Below are 23,981 nucleotides of genomic sequence, written 5' to 3'. Positions count from 1 at the left end.
TTTTGACCCTATAGACAGTTTTCCTTTAATTTCTATGATGAACAAAACACAAACATTCAGAAATATATATACTGTATGGTAAATATTCTATATATATAGAATAATTACCATTCCTTAATACTATTCATAACACACCCTATTAATACTATTTATTAGCGCACTCTATGTTTCTATAATAGACTGCAAAATGAGGGTGCCCTCAATTTTGTTCTTTATTACAGAAATAAAGAATATGCTAATGTTTCACGAAAAGTCCAAATGAACTTTCTCGCTTTCGTAAAGCGTGCGTAAGGAATGTTTAATTAAAATGATTTTTACATCAAATAGTGGATAATATACAGTTGTATTATTTCCTAATTTAAATTTTTATTATTTATTACTTAAAGAATTAATCAACATTTGAACTAGTTCAAAGCATATAAACGTTTGAAAAGTTAAGTAGAATTAATAAATCTTGCTGCAGATGATTTTTATAAATACCTATTTATAGAAGGGAATTTGTTAAACTTTTACAAATCTCTGCCAGAGGAGTTTCACAAAAGAGATTTTCTAGTTTTAATTCTGTATACCTCTGCAAATAAACCTTCAAAAACAAAATACAATATCTTATATAAAATCAAAATATCAAGCACCATTGTCCAAGACTATCTAAAAAACATATTAATATTCTGTGCCACAAAATTTATCCCGTATTTTCGTGGCATTCTTTCGAAAAGCAGTTGCAAATTTTACATTAATTTATGTCTTTTGTTATTCAGAAATAAAAAAAATCATAATCTTTGACTACACACATCTCTCGTATCCGGCCTTCAGACCTATCTTTTACAGTTCAAATGGCCCTTCTAATAAAAAGGTTGGATAAACCTAATATATCAAACTCTTTCAAACTCGGAGTAACCTAAGTTCCAAACCAAACATAATAGCTAATAATGTGAACCAACAGCGAATGATACTATACAAGAAAATATTAACTGATGACATTCTTAAAATTCATTTGTCTTCAGAAACTGCTTGGCACAAAACCAAAAAAGAAAATGAAAGAGGAAAAAAGAGCTAATGAAAAGTAAAAACCGACTGGAAGTTTTTAAATCAGTATAAAAATGTTTTCAACGTTCTTCGAAACTAGAATATTCACTTATCAAATGTTCTCCAATGTTCATTGCATTATGGTTTAGAACATTCCTCAAAATCTGAGGCGATTGACAAAAAGTGAATGCATTCAGTATGGACTTAACCAATTATGTGTTCTGGTAAACGCCTACCTATATTGATAACTCATTTACGGATTGTACTGCCCTAGAAGGACTATCGATTGGTTGATTGATTGATTGCTGAATGTTAGTCACGAAACGAAGAGAAATCTGCTAGATCACGGCATCTACTTAAAAGATAATAAAAATAGGTCTTCTTGAAAATCTAAAGCCTATTCAGAAGTTTCATAGTGTTTACGTAAAACGATTTATGAATATTATTGACAAATTTATACATAATTGTCAGGATTTTAGTGCAAATGCAATTACTGTTGCTTCTTGCCAGCATTAGTCTATGGTATAATTGGTTTCTTTATACGTCATTTTAGCTTAACGCCGCAATTTCTAAAAACCTATCGATGACGTTAAGTGAGGACTTGCTATAAAAGATTATGAAGAGTTACGTGCAGAATAGTAAAAATAACAAGTTTCCATATTAAACTTTGAAACATTAATTGCAGCGAAACTGAATAAATGAGGACTCAACGGTTTAAATATTTGTTTTCTTTTATTTTATTAAAATATCAGCATACGCTTCTTTAGCATTAGCTTGATAAAATGATCGATATTGTTATTAATGGCATAATTAATTGTTTTGTTTAATAATGCTAGTAATTTGGTGATCAAAGCTGAAAGAATTGAAACGCAGGCCTATAGGATTAAGCTTTATAGTAATTATTTGGCTCTACAGACCTAATTTGTGAGAATATATTGTAATGTATATCTAGAAATGATCAATATTAGGTATGGTGCTAAGCATATAAGCTCTTCGAGATCATTCCAAATTTTTAAAAAACGGCCGAATGTTCTATAATTCGATATTAAAGAACTCCTGACGATGGTCTATAAAATAGGCCGAAAACGTTTGAGTTTAAAAGTATATCGCTGTTTGAGATGATGGTTGTTATACGAAATTAAATTAGAGCGAAATATTAATGCATACAATTTAGTACATAATTTGATTCTTTTAAGAACAAAAAGAAATCTGGTTAAGAATTGTGACGTGTCATAATAAACATTTATATACTAATTTAGTAGTTTTTGCAACTTTTGAGGTTTTTACTACTACTTTTTCAACATTTTGTGGTTACAAAATCATATTTCATGGCTCTCCTTACCATTATTTCCTTTATTATTTATGTAATATTCATTTAGCCTGCTATTTTAACATTCTTATTATATGTTAGTACTGTAGTCAAATTTTTATTCTATAATTCTCCTGTAATTAATCATTTTTCTTTTCTTAATATTATATTAATTCCTCTTCCATATATGATATTTTTATATTTAATATAAATTTATCACAATAATCAATTAACACATATTTTAATACAGAAATTGGAAGAAACTAGAAAGATTTTTCAATATAATATCAAAATGTCATGGTTTTAAAATTAAAAGCATTAGCAGAAACAAAAATTAATTTAACATTTTGATTTTAAATATATTTCAATAAAACTATAGCATTAGCCTAAAGTCAAAACACTAAATATTTGATAGCCTATCCGTTTCGTAAATTAGGAAAGAAATTTTTCAGGTAAACTATATTTGAACTAAACACAATCATGAGAAAATTTGAATACATTCTTCCTCTAAACTCGTTATATCTAAACAAGTTGTGATTAGTTTATTTAAAAGTCATACAATTAGTCATATTGATATATTCTATAGCTTTTATATATATTTAAACCGATGATTCTAAATAATTCACGAGTAAATTGGATGAATGGCAATGTAACTTAATTTATTTTACGAGAAACTCGTTCAATAATTCAAAAGAAAGACTTGCCAAAATGTCAAAATCAATGGTCAAATATCTTTTATTTGGAAATTAATAAAGAAGAAAAATCCATTAATTAATTTAAATAATGTTAGCTTTTACTGGTTTAAAGTAAATCTTATAAAGATTCTCGAAAAATTAAATATTTAAAAAACTATTAGTTAATCCACTATATATTTTCTTTATAGGGAAACAAATTATTCATAAAAAAATTTATATTTCTTTAAGTAATTATCTGTATAATTACATTATATAATTTTTAGAAAGTTATAGTTATCGACCTATTTCATAGCTGAATATAAAATTATAAACCAAATAAATAAAATACATAATTTTAACATAAATTAAGAACGCTGTTAGTCTAGAAACAAAATGCACGCTTACATGCAATCTGCATATAAACTCGTTTACATTTGCACGTTATATGTTTCTGGCAAAATATAATAGGATAATCACTGGAAATCATTATCAAAACTTTCAAAGAACGAAAATAATCACATGATTGACTGATTTTAGATCGAAAAAAGTGAGAACTGTGTTTAACTGCTAGGATTTATTCGGTAGTTTTTTCTACGTATATGAAAGATGAGCAGAGTTTCACGGAAAAGCTTTAGTCATGAGTTCAGTTTAAACTGCTTTGACGAATAACCAGATGACAATACTTCTATGTTCTGAGTAATTTTCGACTAATTCGAATCAACTGAGAGATTCTTGGTTTTGTTATTTCTTGACCTTCAAATTATTTAAAAAATGTACAGTACGCCTATACCAAAAACTATAAACTGGTCGAATTTATTTGTAACTATAGATATTAGAAAGCAAAGATTTTAATAAAATCTAATAAACAGTACGTGTACAGATCTTAACCAAATTATTTGATTACCTCTTCCTTTTTAATAAAACTGTATTTATGAAAATAATTTTGAAAAGCAATAAAATAGCAATTAGAATAGAAATAAGCAAATAATTTTATATTTACTATTTATGTTTTATGTTTATGTTTAATATAAACATAAAATATCTTACAAAATACAGGGCGATTCATGAAGGACTGAGCCCTTACGTATAATATTTCCGTATAAAATGAAAAATGAGCATGAAACAGGAATTGAACGATCGTTTATTTCATAACGAAGCAGTCGACAAAAGAATGTTTTACATTACATGTTATTCAAATGAGATATTGGACAAAGAAATGTTCAGATCCAAGAGAATCACCCCGTATAATATTATTAGTTTGATTATCATAATGAAAACGTAAAACCTACAGATATTTCTTTATTTACTTTAATTAAAACAAAGGATATTCATTTTTAGTATTCTACTTATTCACGCTTTCATAACAGGATCAATATTTTTGTTATAAATAAAGCTGAATATTACACAATGACATCATTTAGAAGTGAAATAAATTATGTTAAATTTTGAAAGTCTAAAATATGAAAATATCATATGCATTGTTAATAAAACAAAGAAAATCTTTCTTTAAACACACAACATTGAAATTGATATGCAAAAAATTGAATATATTATTATCATTCGGGAAGTAAAATTTATATAATAATTTGAATTTAATTACAACAAACACTGTTAGAAAACACTGAGCCTGGCCAACCCACAATGGGCCTTGGAAAAAAAACCATGTTAGTGACTGTAGGACAGAAAGAGCAAAAAAGGAAAAAACCACTGAAACTGCCTAATTAAAATTCTGTTGATCAAGTAATAAATACAATAAATCTACTATAAAAAATAATTAAATCAGCAGTCACGGCAGTGATTTCCCGCCAAGTAAAACAGTCAATGACTGACTATATATGAAGGAATCAGAATTGCAGATTTTCGGGGTCGATTTCTCCTCCCCAAACACCTGAAGTAATTCCGAATAGCTCGTTCGAAAGAAAATTGTTTTATTAGGAAGTGTGCAAAATTTCAAAATACGAATTTTATTCAAAATGTAACTCGGAATTACAAAAACTCAAATTTATGCGAATTGAAACGTTTAATAACGATTTTTCTAAACGGCGTATCGAACGGCGTAATACTTGGTGAAATTTTTTTACATCTCAGATGTTTTTGTTTGGATATTGAATATTCCTTGATAATACGTTTTCTGCGATTACAGCTTATTAAGGCCAATAACTCTCATATTTTTCGGTGTTTTACGGTAAGTTTATTCAAAATAAGCTTAAAATGACATGAAAATAAAATGATTATCATTTAAAAATGCCATTTTATCGGATAACGTACATAAATTGTATTAATAGTAATTAATATAAACATAAGTTTAAACTTACTGTTGGGCTGTAACCCAAGTTGAGCCAAGTGAGCCGTAATTTAAAATATGCAGGTCAGAGCAAAAATTTATTATTGTTCGGCTTATATAACACACGCATGATATTATACATTTTAATATTATATTACATATACAGTATAGTATTAGCATTCTTTACTCCAGAGGATGTACTGTACTGTACATGTTTCGCAACCTTGTTATGAACCAATTTTTCTTCATTGATACTGAACGTATCTACAGCAACATATAAATATTAATGGCTGCTTTGTTGATAAAGTTATTTTGTCAAAAATGAGGCTGCTTAACTGTTGGCTGTGAAACAATTTCGTTATGATTATGGGAAACAGCCACTGCTGGCCATCCAATACTAATTTTATACTATTACTGCTTGAAGTTTGGAAAAGTCTGCCAGTCTTGCTTACAATTCCAAAATCATAAGTTGAACTTCTTATTTTTAATTTTTATATTTACCCTGCTTTTAATAATATGCAAGATAATCCATTCAATTTTTATCTTAATAATAGATAGAGTTCATTTACATCATTTGTCGTAGAAATTCTTGGTAATCATTTAAACGCTTATTCATTATGCATATCCATAATAATATCAGATTTAAATTAGTTAATAGTTTAGTAGATGCTCAGAAATATACTTCTTTATACCCAATAAACTACTAAATGCACTATACAATTTACTATAATTTTAAATTTCTTGTTGTAACATTATAATAATAAATTCAACGTATTTTTACCAATAGATCGAGAACTATATGGAAAATGGACCAGTCTTCGGACTATAATTTGCTCAAAGCTTATTAAAAACGAATAGTAATTAAGAAAGCTTGAATTTTAAAGATTTCACTTGTTCTATTTGTAGAATGTACGAGTTATAAAAATTACTATATATTATATATATATTAGAATGAAAAGATTGTAATCAAGCCACAAAAAATATTGTAGAAAACTGTTACCATAAAAAATAGAACCATATAACTAATTATAAATATTAAAAGAAGCTTCGCAATAGTAAAACATCTGGAGCAACAAAAAACGAAATTCTAAAAGTAGTCAAAACTGTCTAAAAATATTTTCCCTTAAAATTGTGTGATGCCCACAGAAATCAATAAAATTTAAATGTTAATAAGGTAACAAAAAGATTTCAGCTCTGTTTATACACAAACAAAATTGAATATTTTTATTTGTGTTGTGATTGTACGAAATATATTGTGTTTAAACTTTGTGTTATAATTGCAAAAGTAACAAAAATAAATAAACAACGTAATTGTGTCCACTAGTGACCGAGTGAATAAAACCATTCTGCCTCTGGTGCTCGTGAGTTCGTGCCTGACCAACGGCATGGCTATGTGGAGTTATCCTGGTTTTCTTTGCGTGTCTAATGCCTAATTTGGACCAATTTCTCATAGAAAATTATTCTGGAAGGCATCGCCTTTGGCAGATCGCCCATGTATTGCGTTGCCATCAAACCAAACAATTTACAAACATGTTTATTTTATTTTTATTTTTTTTAATTATGTTTTGCTATGGTATAAAATCTATAAATAGTAAAAACTAAGAAGAGCAGAATTAATGCTGTTCTTAGTTTGTTTTTTATTTATAATACATGAGAGAGTTGTAAACTAGTTCGTAATTTAAACACATTAATTATAAGTCAATTGCCAATTTTCCCTCGAGTCTAATCAAGTGATATGTAATACAGTTATGCACATTTTTATATTATGGTTTATATGAATATATGTATAATTTCTTGTTTTATTATATGTAAATGTTACAGCCTATTTAGAGAATCTAGATTAGATTTTTTACGCAAAGCACTAGCTTACATGGATTATATTATTGGCCTGAATTTCTCATTATAAGTCTGATCCATAGTGGGTCATACTTATGTCAGACTTATCCAGACTTATCCATGAATATGGAAAAATATATTCCAATTTGATCTGAATTCATTCTATTATTTTTCATCAACAATTCCGTTACTTTTCAAGAACCACTAATTGTTTTATCGGATTCGAATCCGAATAACCTTATAGATTTAGGGGATATCTATGATAATGCCAGATGGATATAAACCTAGAACTTCTGCAATTTCCTAAAATCGATATATCACACAAAAATTAATTATCATTAAATACATACAATAAAATGGGGCAGAGAAATTTTTCTTTCTTGAAATATAATTAAAATTGTTACAATGAATTTGTAGTCTGTAAGGTAACACCTATTTCAAATCCTTATAATCTCGAAAATATGCTACCTGGAAAGTGCTTTGATTTCTCATGTATTATTAAAAAGTTATAGTCTACTAAAATCAGTTAAATAGTATTTATTTTTGAGAATTATTCAAAATTAACTTTATTTATGTAGAATATTTTATCATTTAACCATCTGACCGTGGTTTTACTATGTATTACCAAGAAAATAGATTTCATGATAAATAGTAATCATTGATGAAATGGTGCTATTCGTGATGAATCATTGTATTTACCAGATAATCCACAAAACGTTGATTGGTAAATTATATAGGCTTTTACAAAAAACCCAACTACACATGTAGAATCTTCAAATTGTAAATTAGCGAGAGGAATAGTGCTATACCAGAGAAAAAATAATTGATTTCTGACTATAAAGCTATATAAAAAGTAAGAAAATCAAATACAAAGTCATCATTGGATTCTAATGGGAATATGCGTAGTAATTTTATTGGAAAATTTGTAACTTGTTCCAATATGTACCTCGTTAATTGCGCGTGCTACAAAAGATGTGATGTCCAGATGGCCCAGTCAGTTAAGACGTCCGTTATCAGCTGGCTTCCCCACTGTGGTCCCGAACGAACCCACAATAGGTATGGAAAAAGGCTCTCTTAGTGACTATAGGATCAAAAGACTAAAAAACCAACTTGTATAATTTACAATATTTCTAACCTTTCTAACAACACAGCTAGTATAGTAAAAATTCCGGAGAATATCCATTGTAACTATTTAATATTCAAATCAAATCAGATTTATATTCGAATAACAATTCATTATCAATTAGGGCAACGCTCTTTTCAATCATATATATTATTCACGAATTCATTTTAAAATAGATTTATCTAATTTGAAGTTCTATGGTCAGAATATTTTCTTAAGCTTTTATGTTTATAATGAGAGATAGCTCATTTCTTCTCAGAAATTGATGTAATTTTTTCTATTTTTCTTATGCTTTAAACTTGTTTGTTTTGTTGACATTGCTTCCAAAGCTCAGTTTTATGCTTTTTTATGCTTTTTGTATGCCTAGAAGGCAAAACCACTTTCCGGTCGTGGACAAAAATTTCAATTTATTTAAGCGGGGAATTTCTTAAACAGAAACATTTTAACAGGAAAAAATTTACACCTATCTTATGGGGAAAAATTGGGATTTTTGAAATTAAACTTCTTACAAGGGAAACCTTCTAATGAGGAAAGTTCTTAACCGAGTTCTACTATACTAAAATTGCCAACCTTTTGAACTTTGCATGTAATAGATTGCCTATATCAAACAAAAATGAATTGTAATCAGTAGACTTGTAAATATGGCCTACTGATTAATATTTGTCTTGATAATGATGATAATTTGCAATTAAACGAAATCTTACTAACAATAAGGACTGGAAACAATTTCTATGAAAATTATAATTATCTTCTAACTTTCAGTTGGATAAACGTAATGCGAGACTGATAACGTTCCAATTTAAGTGATAATTTTAATTTTGTATGAATTAATCGGGAATGGTCAATTCATAAAAGTGAATATATATTGAGCATTTTATTAGAATTTTCAGTTCATTTTCCATAAGTAAAATACAGCAAGTCCTCACTTAATATCGTTTCGTTATAACATTGTTGAGTACATTTGTAACAATGAATTTTGAATTTTCTTTATAAACAGTAAAATTGATTCTATCAGGTTGGAATTAAATGTGGAAGTTGCAAACGTGATCCAATAAGAAACTAAACTCTTGTTTATATCATTTAGCCTATGATAAAATTAGTTTTGTTATACAATACATCGCCTCGTTTCGCTTAACCTCACAATTTCTAAGAACCTATTGACGTTAATGAGGATTTGCTGCACTGTACAGTACATTTATAAGTTAGATTTAGATATTTCGTTTGTTATTATAAGAATAACATCTCGGTAAATAAAAAATAAATGAAAACTGTAATNTTAAAATAGTTATGTTTTGAATATAAATAACAATCAAATCAATGAATTAATAATTAAATTAGAACTTAATATAAATAATATCTACGATGTGAAACTAAACTAAAATTGCAATAAAACGAAAGTTCTTAAGACGAAACAGCTAAAAAATGACGAAACGTGCAATGTAATATAAGTAATATAAAATGGCTTGAATTGAATTAATTGATTATTATAATATATTCCTCTGAAATATTTATTTAATTTTTCTACTTTTAGGACAATGAGCAACAATCAGAAATATTGAATCACAATTTCGATTCCTATTATGCAGAATAAATTATTATATTCTTAGTCCCCATGTCCCAAAAGTTATGAACGACGGGTGTACTGTACCTACGTTGGAGCAGAAACGGAGACTCGTCTGATCTTATATCGGTACTGTACATTTCAATTAATAGCTTAGCAGATGCTCCATTTTAGTCACTTAAATCTCACCATTAGATTCCTTGTCAAAAGTTATGTGTAATAGATCCCTTTTTGACCCTATAGACAGTTTTCCTTTAATTTCTATGATGAACAAAACACAAACATTCAGAAATATATATACTGTATGGTAAATATTCTATATATATAGAATAATTACCATTCCTTAATACTATTCATAACACACCCTATTAATACTATTTATTAGCGCACTCTATGTTTCTATAATAGACTGCAAAATGAGGGTGCCCTCAATTTTGTTCTTTATTACAGAAATAAAGAATATGCTAATGTTTCACGAAAAGTCCAAATGAACTTTCTCGCTTTCGTAAAGCGTGCGTAAGGAATGTTTAATTAAAATGATTTTTACATCAAATAGTGGATAATATACAGTTGTATTATTTCCTAATTTAAATTTTTATTATTTATTACTTAAAGAATTAATCAACATTTGAACTAGTTCAAAGCATATAAACGTTTGAAAAGTTAAGTAGAATTAATAAATCTTGCTGCAGATGATTTTTATAAATACCTATTTATAGAAGGGAATTTGTTAAACTTTTACAAATCTCTGCCAGAGGAGTTTCACAAAAGAGATTTTCTAGTTTTAATTCTGTATACCTCTGCAAATAAACCTTCAAAAACAAAATACAATATCTTATATAAAATCAAAATATCAAGCACCATTGTCCAAGACTATCTAAAAAACATATTAATATTCTGTGCCACAAAATTTATCCCGTATTTTCGTGGCATTCTTTCGAAAAGCAGTTGCAAATTTTACATTAATTTATGTCTTTTGTTATTCAGAAATAAAAAAAATCATAATCTTTGACTACACACATCTCTCGTATCCGGCCTTCAGACCTATCTTTTACAGTTCAAATGGCCCTTCTAATAAAAAGGTTGGATAAACCTAATATATCAAACTCTTTCAAACTCGGAGTAACCTAAGTTCCAAACCAAACATAATAGCTAATAATGTGAACCAACAGCGAATGATACTATACAAGAAAATATTAACTGATGACATTCTTAAAATTCATTTGTCTTCAGAAACTGCTTGGCACAAAACCAAAAAAGAAAATGAAAGAGGAAAAAAGAGCTAATGAAAAGTAAAAACCGACTGGAAGTTTTTAAATCAGTATAAAAATGTTTTCAACGTTCTTCGAAACTAGAATATTCACTTATCAAATGTTCTCCAATGTTCATTGCATTATGGTTTAGAACATTCCTCAAAATCTGAGGCGATTGACAAAAAGTGAATGCATTCAGTATGGACTTAACCAATTATGTGTTCTGGTAAACGCCTACCTATATTGATAACTCATTTACGGATTGTACTGCCCTAGAAGGACTATCGATTGGTTGATTGATTGATTGCTGAATGTTAGTCACGAAACGAAGAGAAATCTGCTAGATCACGGCATCTACTTAAAAGATAATAAAAATAGGTCTTCTTGAAAATCTAAAGCCTATTCAGAAGTTTCATAGTGTTTACGTAAAACGATTTATGAATATTATTGACAAATTTATACATAATTGTCAGGATTTTAGTGCAAATGCAATTACTGTTGCTTCTTGCCAGCATTAGTCTATGGTATAATTGGTTTCTTTATACGTCATTTTAGCTTAACGCCGCAATTTCTAAAAACCTATCGATGACGTTAAGTGAGGACTTGCTATAAAAGATTATGAAGAGTTACGTGCAGAATAGTAAAAATAACAAGTTTCCATATTAAACTTTGAAACATTAATTGCAGCGAAACTGAATAAATGAGGACTCAACGGTTTAAATATTTGTTTTCTTTTATTTTATTAAAATATCAGCATACGCTTCTTTAGCATTAGATTGATAAAATGATCGATATTGTTATTAATGGCATAATTAATTGTTTTGTTTAATAATGCTAGTAATTTGGTGATCAAAGCTGAAAGAATTGAAACGCAGGCCTATAGGATTAAGCTTTATACAAGTAGTAATTATTTGGCTCTACAGACCTAATTTGTGAGAATATATTGTAATGTATATCTAGAAATGATCAATATTAGGTATGGTGCTAAGCATATAAGCTCTTCGAGATCATTCCAAATTTTTAAAAAACGGCCGAATGTTCTATAATTCGATATTAAAGAACTCCTGACGATGGTCTATAAAATAGGCCGAAAACGTTTGAGTTTAAAAGTATATCGCTGTTTGAGATGATGGTTGTTATACGAAATTAAATTAGAGCGAAATATTAATGCATACAATTTAGTACATAATTTGATTCTTTTAAGAACAAAAAGAAATCTGGTTAAGAATTGTGACGTGTCATAATAAACATTTATATACTAATTTAGTAGTTTTTGCAACTTTTGAGGTTTTTACTACTACTTTTTCAACATTTTGTGGTTACAAAATCATATTTCATGGCTCTCCTTACCATTATTTCCTTTATTATTTATGTAATATTCATTTAGCCTGCTATTTTAACATTCTTATTATATGTTAGTACTGTAGTCAAATTTTTATTCTATAATTCTCCTGTAATTAATCATTTTTCTTTTCTTAATATTATATTAATTCCTCTTCCATATATGATATTTTTATATTTAATATAAATTTATCACAATAATCAATTAACACATATTTTAATACAGAAATTGGAAGAAACTAGAAAGATTTTTCAATATAATATCAAAATGTCATGGTTTTAAAATTAAAAGCATTAGCAGAAACAAAAATTAATTTAACATTTTGATTTTAAATATATTTCAATAAAACTATAGCATTAGCCTAAAGTCAAAACACTAAATATTTGATAGCCTATCCGTTTCGTAAATTAGGAAAGAAATTTTTCAGGTAAACTATATTTGAACTAAACACAATCATGAGAAAATTTGAATACATTCTTCCTCTAAACTCGTTATATCTAAACAAGTTGTGATTAGTTTATTTAAAAGTCATACAATTAGTCATATTGATATATTCTATAGCTTTTATATATATTTAAACCGATGATTCTAAATAATTCACGAGTAAATTGGATGAATGGCAATGTAACTTAATTTATTTTACGAGAAACTCGTTCAATAATTCAAAAGAAAGACTTGCCAAAATGTCAAAATCAATGGTCAAATATCTTTTATTTGGAAATTAATAAAGAAGAAAAATCCATTAATTAATTTAAATAATGTTAGCTTTTACTGGTTTAAAGTAAATCTTATAAAGATTCTCGAAAAATTAAATATTTAAAAAACTATTAGTTAATCCACTATATATTTTCTTTATAGGGAAACAAATTATTCATAAAAAAATTTATATTTCTTTAAGTAATTATCTGTATAATTACATTATATAATTTTTAGAAAGTTATAGTTATCGACCTATTTCATAGCTGAATATAAAATTATAAACCAAATAAATAAAATACATAATTTTAACATAAATTAAGAACGCTGTTAGTCTAGAAACAAAATGCACGCTTACATGCAATCTGCATATAAACTCGTTTACATTTGCACGTTATATGTTTCTGGCAAAATATAATAGGATAATCACTGGAAATCATTATCAAAACTTTCAAAGAACGAAAATAATCACATGATTGACTGATTTTAGATCGAAAAAAGTGAGAACTGTGTTTAACTGCTAGGATTTATTCGGTAGTTTTTTCTACGTATATGAAAGATGAGCAGAGTTTCACGGAAAAGCTTTAGTCATGAGTTCAGTTTAAACTGCTTTGACGAATAACCAGATGACAATACTTCTATGTTCTGAGTAATTTTCGACTAATTCGAATCAACTGAGAGATTCTTGGTTTTGTTATTTCTTGACCTTCAAATTATTTAAAAAATGTACAGTACGCCTATACCAAAAACTATAAACTGGTCGAATTTATTTGTAACTATAGATATTAGAAAGCAAAGATTTTAATAAAATCTAATAAACAGTACGTGTACAGATCTTAACCAAATTATTTGATTACCTCTTCATTTTTAATAAAACTGTATTTATGAAAATAATTTTGAAAAGCAATAAAATAGCAATTAGAATAGAAATAAGCAAATAATTTTATATTTACTATTTATAAGCTGGTTTATGTTTAATATAAACATAAAATATCTTACAAAATACAGGGCGATTCATGAAGGACTGAGCCCTTACGTATAATATTTTCGTATAAAATGAAAAATGAGCATGAAACAGGAATTGAACGATCGTTTATTTCATAACGAAGCAGTCGACAAAAGAATGTTTTACATTACATGTTATTCAAATGAGATATTGGACAAAGAAATGTTCAGATCCAAGAGAATCACCCCGTATAATATTATTAGTTTGATTATCATAATGAAAACGTAAAACCTACAGATATTTCTTTATTTACTTTAATTAAAACAAAGGATATTCATTTTTAGTATTCTACTTATTCACGCTTTCATAACAGGATCAATATTTTTGTTATAAATAAAGCTGAATATTACACAATGACATCATTTAGAAGTGAAATAAATTATGTTAAATTTTGAAAGTCTAAAATATGAAAATATCATATGCATTGTTAATAAAACAAAGAAAATCTTTCTTTAAACACACAACATTGAAATTGATATGCAAAAAATTGAATATATTATTATCATTCGGGAAGTAAAATTTATATAATAATTTGAATTTAATTACAACAAACACTGTTAGAAAACACTGAGCCTGGCCAACCCACAATGGGCCTTGGAAAAAAAACCATGTTAGTGACTGTAGGACAGAAAGAGCAAAAAAGGAAAAAACCACTGAAACTGCCTAATTAAAATTCTGTTGATCAAGTAATAAATACAATAAATCTACTATAAAAAATAATTAAATCAGCAGTCACGGCAGTGACTTCCCGCCAAGTAAAACAGTCAATGACTGACTATATATGAAGGAATCAGAATTGCAGATTTTCGGGGTCGATTTCTCCTACCCAAACACCTGAAGTAATTCCGAATAGCTCGTTCGAAAGAAAATTGTTTTATTAGGAAGTGTGCAAAATTTCAAAATACGGATTTTATTCAAAATGTAACTCGGAATTACAAAAACTCAAATTTATGCGAATTGAAACGTTTAATAACGATTTTTCTAAACGGCGTATCGAACGGCGTAATACTTGGTGAAATTTTTTTACATCTCAGATGTTTTTGTTTGGATATTGAATATTCCTTGATAATACGTTTTCTGCGATTACAGCTTATTAAGGCCAATAACTCTCATATTTTTCGGTGTTTTACGGTAAGTTTATTCAAAATAAGCTTAAAATGACATGAAAATAAAATGATTATCATTTAAAAATGCCATTTTATCGGATAACGTACATAAATTGTATTAATAGTAATTAATATAAACATAAGTTTAAACTTACTGTTGGGCTGTAACCCAAGTTGAGCCAAGTGAGCCGTAATTTAAAATATGCAGGTCAGAGCAAAAATTTATTATTGTTCGGCTTATATAACACACGCATGATATTATACATTTTAATATTATATTACATATACAGTATAGTATTAGCATTCTTTACTCCAGAGGATGTACTGTACTGTACATGTTTCGCAACCTTGTTATGAACCAATTTTTCTTCATTGATACTGAACGTATCTACAGCAACATATAAATATTAATGGCTGCTTTGTTGATAAAGTTATTTTGTCAAAAATGAGGCTGCTTAACTGTTGGCTGTGAAACAATTTCGTTATGATTATGGGAAACAGCCACTGCTGGCCATCCAATACTAATTTTATACTATTACTGCTTGAAGTTTGGAAAAGTCTGCCAGTCTTGCTTACAATTCCAAAATCATAAGTTGAACTTCTTATTTTTAATTTTTATATTTACCCTGCTTTTAATAATATGCAAGATAATCCATTCAATTTTTATCTTAATAATAGATAGAGTTCATTTACATCATTTGTCGTAGAAATTCTTGGTAATCATTTAAACGCTTATTCATTATGCATATCCATAATAATATCAGATTTAAATTAGTTAATAGTTTAGTAGATGCTCAGAAATATACTTCTTTATACCCAATAAACTACTAAATGCACTATACAATTTACTATAATTTTAAATTTCTTGTTGTAACATTATAATAATAAATTCAACGTATTTTTACCAATAGATCGAGAACTATATGGAAAATGGACCAGTCTTCGGACTATAATTTGCTCAAAGCTTATTAAAAACGAATAGTAATTAAGAAAGCTTGAATTTTAAAGATTTCACTTGTTCTATTTGTAGAATGTACGAGTTATAAAAATTACTATATATTATATATATATTAGAATGAAAAGATTGTAATCAAGCCACAAAAAATATTGTAGAAAACTGTTACCATAAAAAATAGAACCATATAACTAATTATAAATATTAAAAGAAGCTTCGCAATAGTAAAACATCTGGAGCAACAAAAAACGAAATTCTAAAAGTAGTCAAAACTGTCTAAAAATATTTTCCCTTAAAATTGTGTGATGCCCACAGAAATCAATAAAATTTAAATGTTAATAAGGTAACAAAAAGATTTCAGCTCTGTTTATACACAAACAAAATTGAATATTTTTATTTGTGTTGTGATTGTACGAAATATATTGTGTTTAAACTTTGTGTTATAATTGCAAAAGTAACAAAAATAAATAAACAACGTAATTGTGTCCACTAGTGACCGAGTGAATAAAACCATTCTGCCTCTGGTGCTCGTGAGTTCGTGCCTGACCAACGGCATGGCTATGTGGAGTTATCCTGGTTTTCTTTGCGTGTCTAATGCCTAATTTGGACCAATTTCTCATAGAAAATTATTCTGGAAGGCATCGCCTTTGGCAGATCGCCCATGTATTGCGTTGCCATCAAACCAAACAATTTACAAACATGTTTATTTTATTTTTATTTTTTTTAATTATGTTTTGCTATGGTATAAAATCTATAAATAGTAAAAACTAAGAAGAGCAGAATTAATGCTGTTCTTAGTTTGTTTTTTATTTATAATACATGAGAGAGTTGTAAACTAGTTCGTAATTTAAACACATTAATTATAAGTCAATTGCCAATTTTCCCTCGAGTCTAATCAAGTGATATGTAATACAGTTATGCACATTTTTATATTATGGTTTATATGAATATATGTATAATTTCTTGTTTTATTATATGTAAATGTTACAGCCTATTTAGAGAATCTAGATTAGATTTTTTACGCAAAGCACTAGCTTACATGGATTATATTATTGGCCTGAATTTCTCATTATAAGTCTGATCCATAGTGGGTCATACTTATGTCAGACTTATCCAGACTTATCCATGAATATGGAAAAATATATTCCAATTTGATCTGAATTCATTCTATTATTTTTCATCAACAATTCCGTTACTTTTCAAGAACCACTAATTGTTTTATCGGATTCGAATCCGAATAACCTTATAGATTTAGGGGATATCTATGATAATGCCAGATGGATATAAACCTAGAACTTCTGCAATTTCCTAAAATCGATATATCACACAAAAATTAATTATCATTAAATACATACAATAAAATGGGGCAGAGAAATTTTTCTTTCTTGAAATATAATTAAAATTGTTACAATGAATTTGTAGTCTGTAAGGTAACACCTATTTCAAATCCTTATAATCTCGAAAATATGCTACCTGGAAAGTGCTTTGATTTCTCATGTATTATTAAAAAGTTATAGTCTACTAAAATCAGTTAAATAGTATTTATTTTTGAGAATTATTCAAAATTAACTTTATTTATGTAGAATATTTTATCATTTAACCATCTGACCGTGGTTTTACTATGTATTACCAAGAAAATAGATTTCATGATAAATAGTAATCATTGATGAAATGGTGCTATTCGTGATGAATCATTGTATTTACCAGATAATCCACAAAACGTTGATTGGTAAATTATATAGGCTTTTACAAAAAACCCAACTACACATGTAGAATCTTCAAATTGTAAATTAGCGAGAGGAATAGTGCTATACCAGAGAAAAAATAATTGATTTCTGACTATAAAGCTATATAAAAAGTAAGAAAATCAAATACAAAGTCATCATTGGATTCTAATGGGAATATGCGTAGTAATTTTATTGGAAAATTTGTAACTTGTTCCAATATGTACCTCGTTAATTGCGCGTGCTACAAAAGATGTGATGTCCAGATGGCCCAGTCAGTTAAGACGTCCGTTATCAGCTGGCTTCCCCACTGTGGTCCCGAACGAACCCACAATAGGTATGGAAAAAGGCTCTCTTAGTGACTATAGGATCAAAAGACTAAAAAACCAACTTGTATAATTTACAATATTTCTAACCTTTCTAACAACACAGCTAGTATAGTAAAAATTCCGGAGAATATCCATTGTAACTATTTAATATTCAAATCAAATCAGATTTATATTCGAATAACAATTCATTATCAATTAGGGCAACGCTCTTTTCAATCATATATATTATTCACGAATTCATTTTAAAATAGATTTATCTAATTTGAAGTTCTATGGTCAGAATATTTTCTTAAGCTTTTATGTTTATAATGAGAGATAGCTCATTTCTTCTCAGAAATTGATGTAATTTTTTCTATTTTTCTTATGCTTTAAACTTGTTTGTTTTGTTGACATTGCTTCCAAAGCTCAGTTTTATGCTTTTTTATGCTTTTTGTATGCCTAGAAGGCAAAACCACTTTCCGGTCGTGGACAAAAATTTCAATTTATTTAAGCGGGGAATTTCTTAAACAGAAACATTTTAACAGGAAAAAATTTACACCTATCTTATGGGGAAAAATTGGGATTTTTGAAATTAAACTTCTTACAAGGGAAACCTTCTAATGAGGAAAGTTCTTAACCGAGTTCTACTATACTAGGATTGCCAACCTTTTGAACTTTGCATGTAATAGATTGCCTATATCAAACAAAAATGAATTGTAATCAGTAGACTTGTAAATATGGCCTACTGATTAATATTTGTCTTGATAATGATGATAATTTGCAATTAAACGAAATCTTACTAACAATAAGGACTGGAAACAATTTCTATGAAAATTATAATTATCTTCTAACTTTCAGTTGGATAAACGTAATGCGAGACTGATAACGTTCCAATTTAAGTGATAATTTTAATTTTGTATGAATTAATCGGGAATGGTCAATTCATAAAAGTGAATATATATTGAGCATTTTATTAGAATTTTCAGTTCATTTTCCATAAGTAAAATACAGCAAGTCCTCACTTAATATCGTTTCGTTATAACATTGTTGAGTACATTTGTAACAATGAATTTTGAATTTTCTTTATAAACAGTAAAATTGATTCTATCAGGTTGGAATTAAATGTGGAAGTTGCAAACGTGATCCAATAAGAAACTAAACTCTTGTTTATATCATTTAGCCTATGATAAAATTAGTTTTGTTATACAATACATCGCCTCGTTTCGCTTAACCTCACAATTTCTAAGAACCTATTGACGTTAATGAGGATTTGCTGCACTGTACAGTACATTTATAAGTTAGATTTAGATATTTCGTTTGTTATTATAAGAATAACATCTCGGTAAATAAAAAATAAATGAAAACTGTAATTATAAATTATAATTATTAATTATTTAAGAAAATTTTAAATAATTATATATTTTGATACCCATATTATTTTTATTTTATCCTAGTAATTAATATATATCACAAAAATATTGATTCATTTCTTAAACTAAGAGGTTTTAATAAAATATTATATATTGACATGATTGATAGAGTTCGTTTATTATATTAATATACTTTATATTTCCCAGGTGACAATGGATATTTCTAAAAATAATCCATCAAATAAAAAAAAAGTTATAAAAGTTATTTTACTTTCGTAAATTAACTTACTAAATAACATCATATAATTGAACGATATTTGAGTGTGGTGAAAGATGACGAAGAGCTTGAATTTCTGCGAGATTCAATACTTCCTCCGTACTGAAAACATAAAACGATTAAATTGTAAAATTATTTTATTGCTGAAAATAAATATAGTAAACAAGTATTTTAAAAAGAAAATGTTTAGTGAAACTCTGTAAAGAATTCTAAAATAAACGGAAATAAATTATAGTTAAATCAGTTCAAACCACCGATATTAAATGATGTAAGTTTTCATACTGATCTAATTTTAATAAATTTACTAATTAATCTGTAATATTAAAGTGAAATATTTAATATTACAGATTAATCATTAATGAAAGAGAGTATTAAATCACAGTTCATTAATACTCTAGTATTAATACTCTAGTATTAATGAACTGTGAACAAATTTCTGATTCTATCTTAATAAAGCACAGAAGCGTAATTAAATACAGTGGTACCTCGGTATACGTCTGCTTTAGAATATGTCCAATTCGGAATACGTCCTGCTTGGACGAAACAAATTTTGCTCGGTATACGACATAATTCAATTATACGCGCCATCAATGAACAAGTAGCACTATCGGTGTACTAGACCAGACTAGACGTTCGCGGTGCAACGGTTTATAACTTTGTTAAATTTCTTCTGATTTTAATTTGTAAGTAAAATTTTATTATTTTTATTAATCATGAATTGCAAAAAGGCAAATGAAAAGCAACAGAAAACTAAAAAAATGACTAGAATCACAATGGAACTGAAAAAAGAGATTGTTGAGAAATATGAAGGTGGCATGCGTGTTCGAGATTTAACTGTTGCATACCGTATTCCGAGAACGACGATATCGACAATCGTGAAAAATAAAGACATTATTAAATCTGCTAACGTTGCGAAAGGGGTTAAATCAATTTCTAAACAGAGATCGAAGACATTAGATCATGTTGAGAAATTGCTTTTGCTTTGGATAACTGAAAAACAGTGTGCTGGCGACAGCGTATCAGAAGCAATTATTTGCGAGAAAGCTAAAAAGATACACGCTGATCTCACGAAAAATCAAGCAGGAACTAGCCAGGAAAGCGAGGTGTTTAAAGCCAGCCATTTTTTTTACACGAGAACGGATTAATCATTTTTACATTACTTCTTATGGGAAAGGTTGGTTTGGTATACGTCCAATTCGGTATAAGTCCAAACATCGGGAACGGATTAAGGTTGTATACCGAGGTTCCACTGTACTTGTAATATTAAAAGTTAAAAAAACGCTTTTATTGGTCATGTTTTCCGAGATTGGGAGTGTAGACGGTGTGGTGGCCCCACCTTCATACAAATCTACACATCATGAATAAATTCTACATTTGGTTATGCTTATCGGGTTTCGGGGTAGAAAGGACGGTTGGAGTGGCCACCCCAAAACACCATTAAAATGCATCGTCGTCGGATTTGGATATGTCCTGAAAATTTCAGCCTTCTACTTTAACTAAAGTAGATGAAATTTAAGTTGATTTGAAGACATGACACAAAGCAAATTAAGTGTTTAAAAATCACTTTGAAGATTATAAATTTTTAACTTAAAATAGTAATTAATTCTTAAATAAAAATACAATAAAAAATTATCTTAAAGAAAATTGATTTATTTTGAGACAGGAGCGATTTAGGGACGAATCGGACAATGAAATTTTAAAGAATTTTCTGAGTTATACTTTTATGAATAGACAATTAGTTAGCCAGTTAGGCTAAGTCTATATTCTTTCATATCATTATAGCATTTCTTGTATTACATAACAATTTCCGACTGTTGATATTATATAAGTGATATTAAAATATTGATTTCTTTATGCTATAACAATGATAAAATTAAGAATGATGAGATCGAAAATTTTGAATGAATGACTGTCTCTGTAAAAAATATTCTATGGTATAAGTTGGTTGAATAATGTAATATTGATTGGCAATTCATGGAAGAAAGTGAATACTATAATGAAATAGTTTTGAAATTTGGCTGATGATTAATAAAACGAAAACAGAGGGTAAGATGTTATTTAATGATAACAGGCAAGAAAAAAATATTTTGACAAAAATTGAAAAAGGAAAACATGAAAATTCGATTTAAACTAAATGGAAGAGGCTGGAGTACGTAAATGTTGCTATTAAGTTACTGATATAATTTGAGAATGATGAAGATAAACAAAATTGAAGTTGATTGTGAAATGACGATAGAATATAGTGTTTGCACGATCACTAATTTACCAATAAGATCAACAAAAGATTTTACAGCACAGTGATCAGGTAGATATTAATGTTGTACATCATTTAATGCCAATAGCAAAAACTGAATTTGCCAGATACGAATACTTATGTGGTAAGTTATATATAGTGATTTTATCTTTTACTGAAGAAAGTAAACAAACTTTTTCTAAATATTTCGGAAAAGTTTCAAATAATTACTAATTAGAAAGGAAATGCTCAAATATAATCATGAATTTTTAGGTACTGTTGTTATTGCTTTTGGGATAAGAGCTTACTGAGTCTGGTGTTTAGCACGTTAGCAAGACAAGGATCAAATGAACAAGCAGAACAATTGAAGTAGTCTAAAATTAGACAAAAATCATAAATATTTGGAAGATAAAAGTAAAAGGAAAATAAAGTAACCATAGAAATGGCCCAAAACAATAAAAAAAAGAATGGAAAAAAGAGGTCATGAAAATTCGATTCGGCTAGATGGAAAAGGCTGAAGTGATGATGATGATGATGATGACTAAAATATTAGCTTTTGTTTTCTTTTATTTATATGCTAATATAGATTTCCTTTAACCAAAAGGAAAAAATAAGCAAAATATATTATGAGTAATTCTTCTATCCTATTTTTCCGTTTAGAATATGAAGGTATTTATATCTTTTACGAAATTGATATTAATATTTCTATAATTAAAATATTTTAAAGTCGCGAAATTTTGCACGCTTTTGTCCTACATACTCTAAATTCGTATAATATAATATTAAAATAAAATCAAACAAATAAAAATATAATACAAAAATATTATTTTCAAAGCAGAATTTAAAAAATTAATGCCCTACTTCTGATATAACCTAATGAACAAAGTTCGTATCGTGACTAAAATAGCGTGTTTCAGAAGCAGTCAACATGTTCGGCCTCGCCTTGACATATTACAGACAAATGAGACCTCATTCAAACATTTCAAACTATTGATATAAAGAATTAAATCATTTTAAAAAATCGGATTAAATTTTATATTTATTGATTTTATTTTATTCGATTTATTGAGTCTATCTCATTTATTTATTAAATCAAATTATTAATACAGCGCTATTCAAATATTTGTTAGTCCTATCAAATTTGATTTCTCTACTCTAAATATATTAAAATTTTGGGATTAAAGATAAAATAAAATACTGTATATTGATTTTACAAGCGACACATTTCTGTTTAGTTACTAATATCAGTGGCCAATTTTACTAGAAGCAGTGGGAATACTTACAGCTGATAAAATAACTGCATATATATATTTTAGCTCCACCCACTAAATGTATTTATCAAGATGAACTCCAAGTATACAAAAATAGTACTTTCATTCGTTTTAATTATATTAATCCCTATTTAGATTGTTGAGATCTATTTATTTCATAGTAGATGTTTACAATAAGTAAAATTTCGAATTTATTTATTATTAAATGTAAAAAAATCTATTTTTATTTTTTAAAATTAAATAAATTTTAACTTGAGAAAATGTTTTTAAAATTTATAATCTTTAAATCGAATTTAATTTTTAAATAATAGTCATTTTTACCATGAAAATTTTCTTTTAAGTCTTTTACAAGCGTATAATTTTCCATCTTTGGTATTTTGACAAGTTAAAACCTCGGCGAAGCTACCTTCCCCTTTTTTACCGATGACTTTATATTCTGGAAAGAAATAATAATTAACCAATCAATCAAATCGAATGACAATGACCTCTAAGTTTTATCATTTGAAATGTAAATGAATTCTTTAAATTTTGTCTGATATAACTTGTTAAATTCTTTCTTTTGTTTGAACAATTATAGTTTTAATCTTTATATTTATATATAATATTTATTATTAATTATTCATATAT

The 23,981-nt window shown here is 27.6% G+C and overlaps 1 protein-coding gene across 5 annotated transcripts in view; it reads right to left on the bottom strand.

Moving 5' to 3' along the window:
* Positions 1-23,981, bottom strand: part of LOC111641437 (MAPK/MAK/MRK overlapping kinase-like) — a 46,309-nt gene that overhangs the window by 20,786 nt on the left and 1,542 nt on the right. For all 5 annotated transcript variants that reach the window (XR_002759406.1, XR_002759405.1, XM_023387605.1 and 2 more), the window contains exons 3-4: positions 23,676-23,790; positions 19,863-19,952 (exon numbers count right to left, since the gene is read on the bottom strand). Coding sequence is in view for 3 of the 5 variants with exons in the window: in XM_023387605.1 (XP_023243373.1) it covers positions 19,863-19,952; positions 23,676-23,790 (205 nt within the window). In the remaining 2 variants the exon portion in view is untranslated. The remainder of the gene's footprint in view (positions 1-19,862; positions 19,953-23,675; positions 23,791-23,981) is intronic.

The sequence above is a fragment of the Centruroides sculpturatus genome, unplaced genomic scaffold, assembly GCF_000671375.1.
Source record: "Centruroides sculpturatus isolate CEXI.00-Female unplaced genomic scaffold, Cexi_2.0 scaffold1563, whole genome shotgun sequence".
NCBI lineage: Eukaryota > Metazoa > Arthropoda > Arachnida > Scorpiones > Buthidae > Centruroides > Centruroides sculpturatus.
The sequence above is the reverse complement of the archived record's forward strand: the minus strand, read 5'-3'. Positions and strand labels throughout refer to the sequence as shown.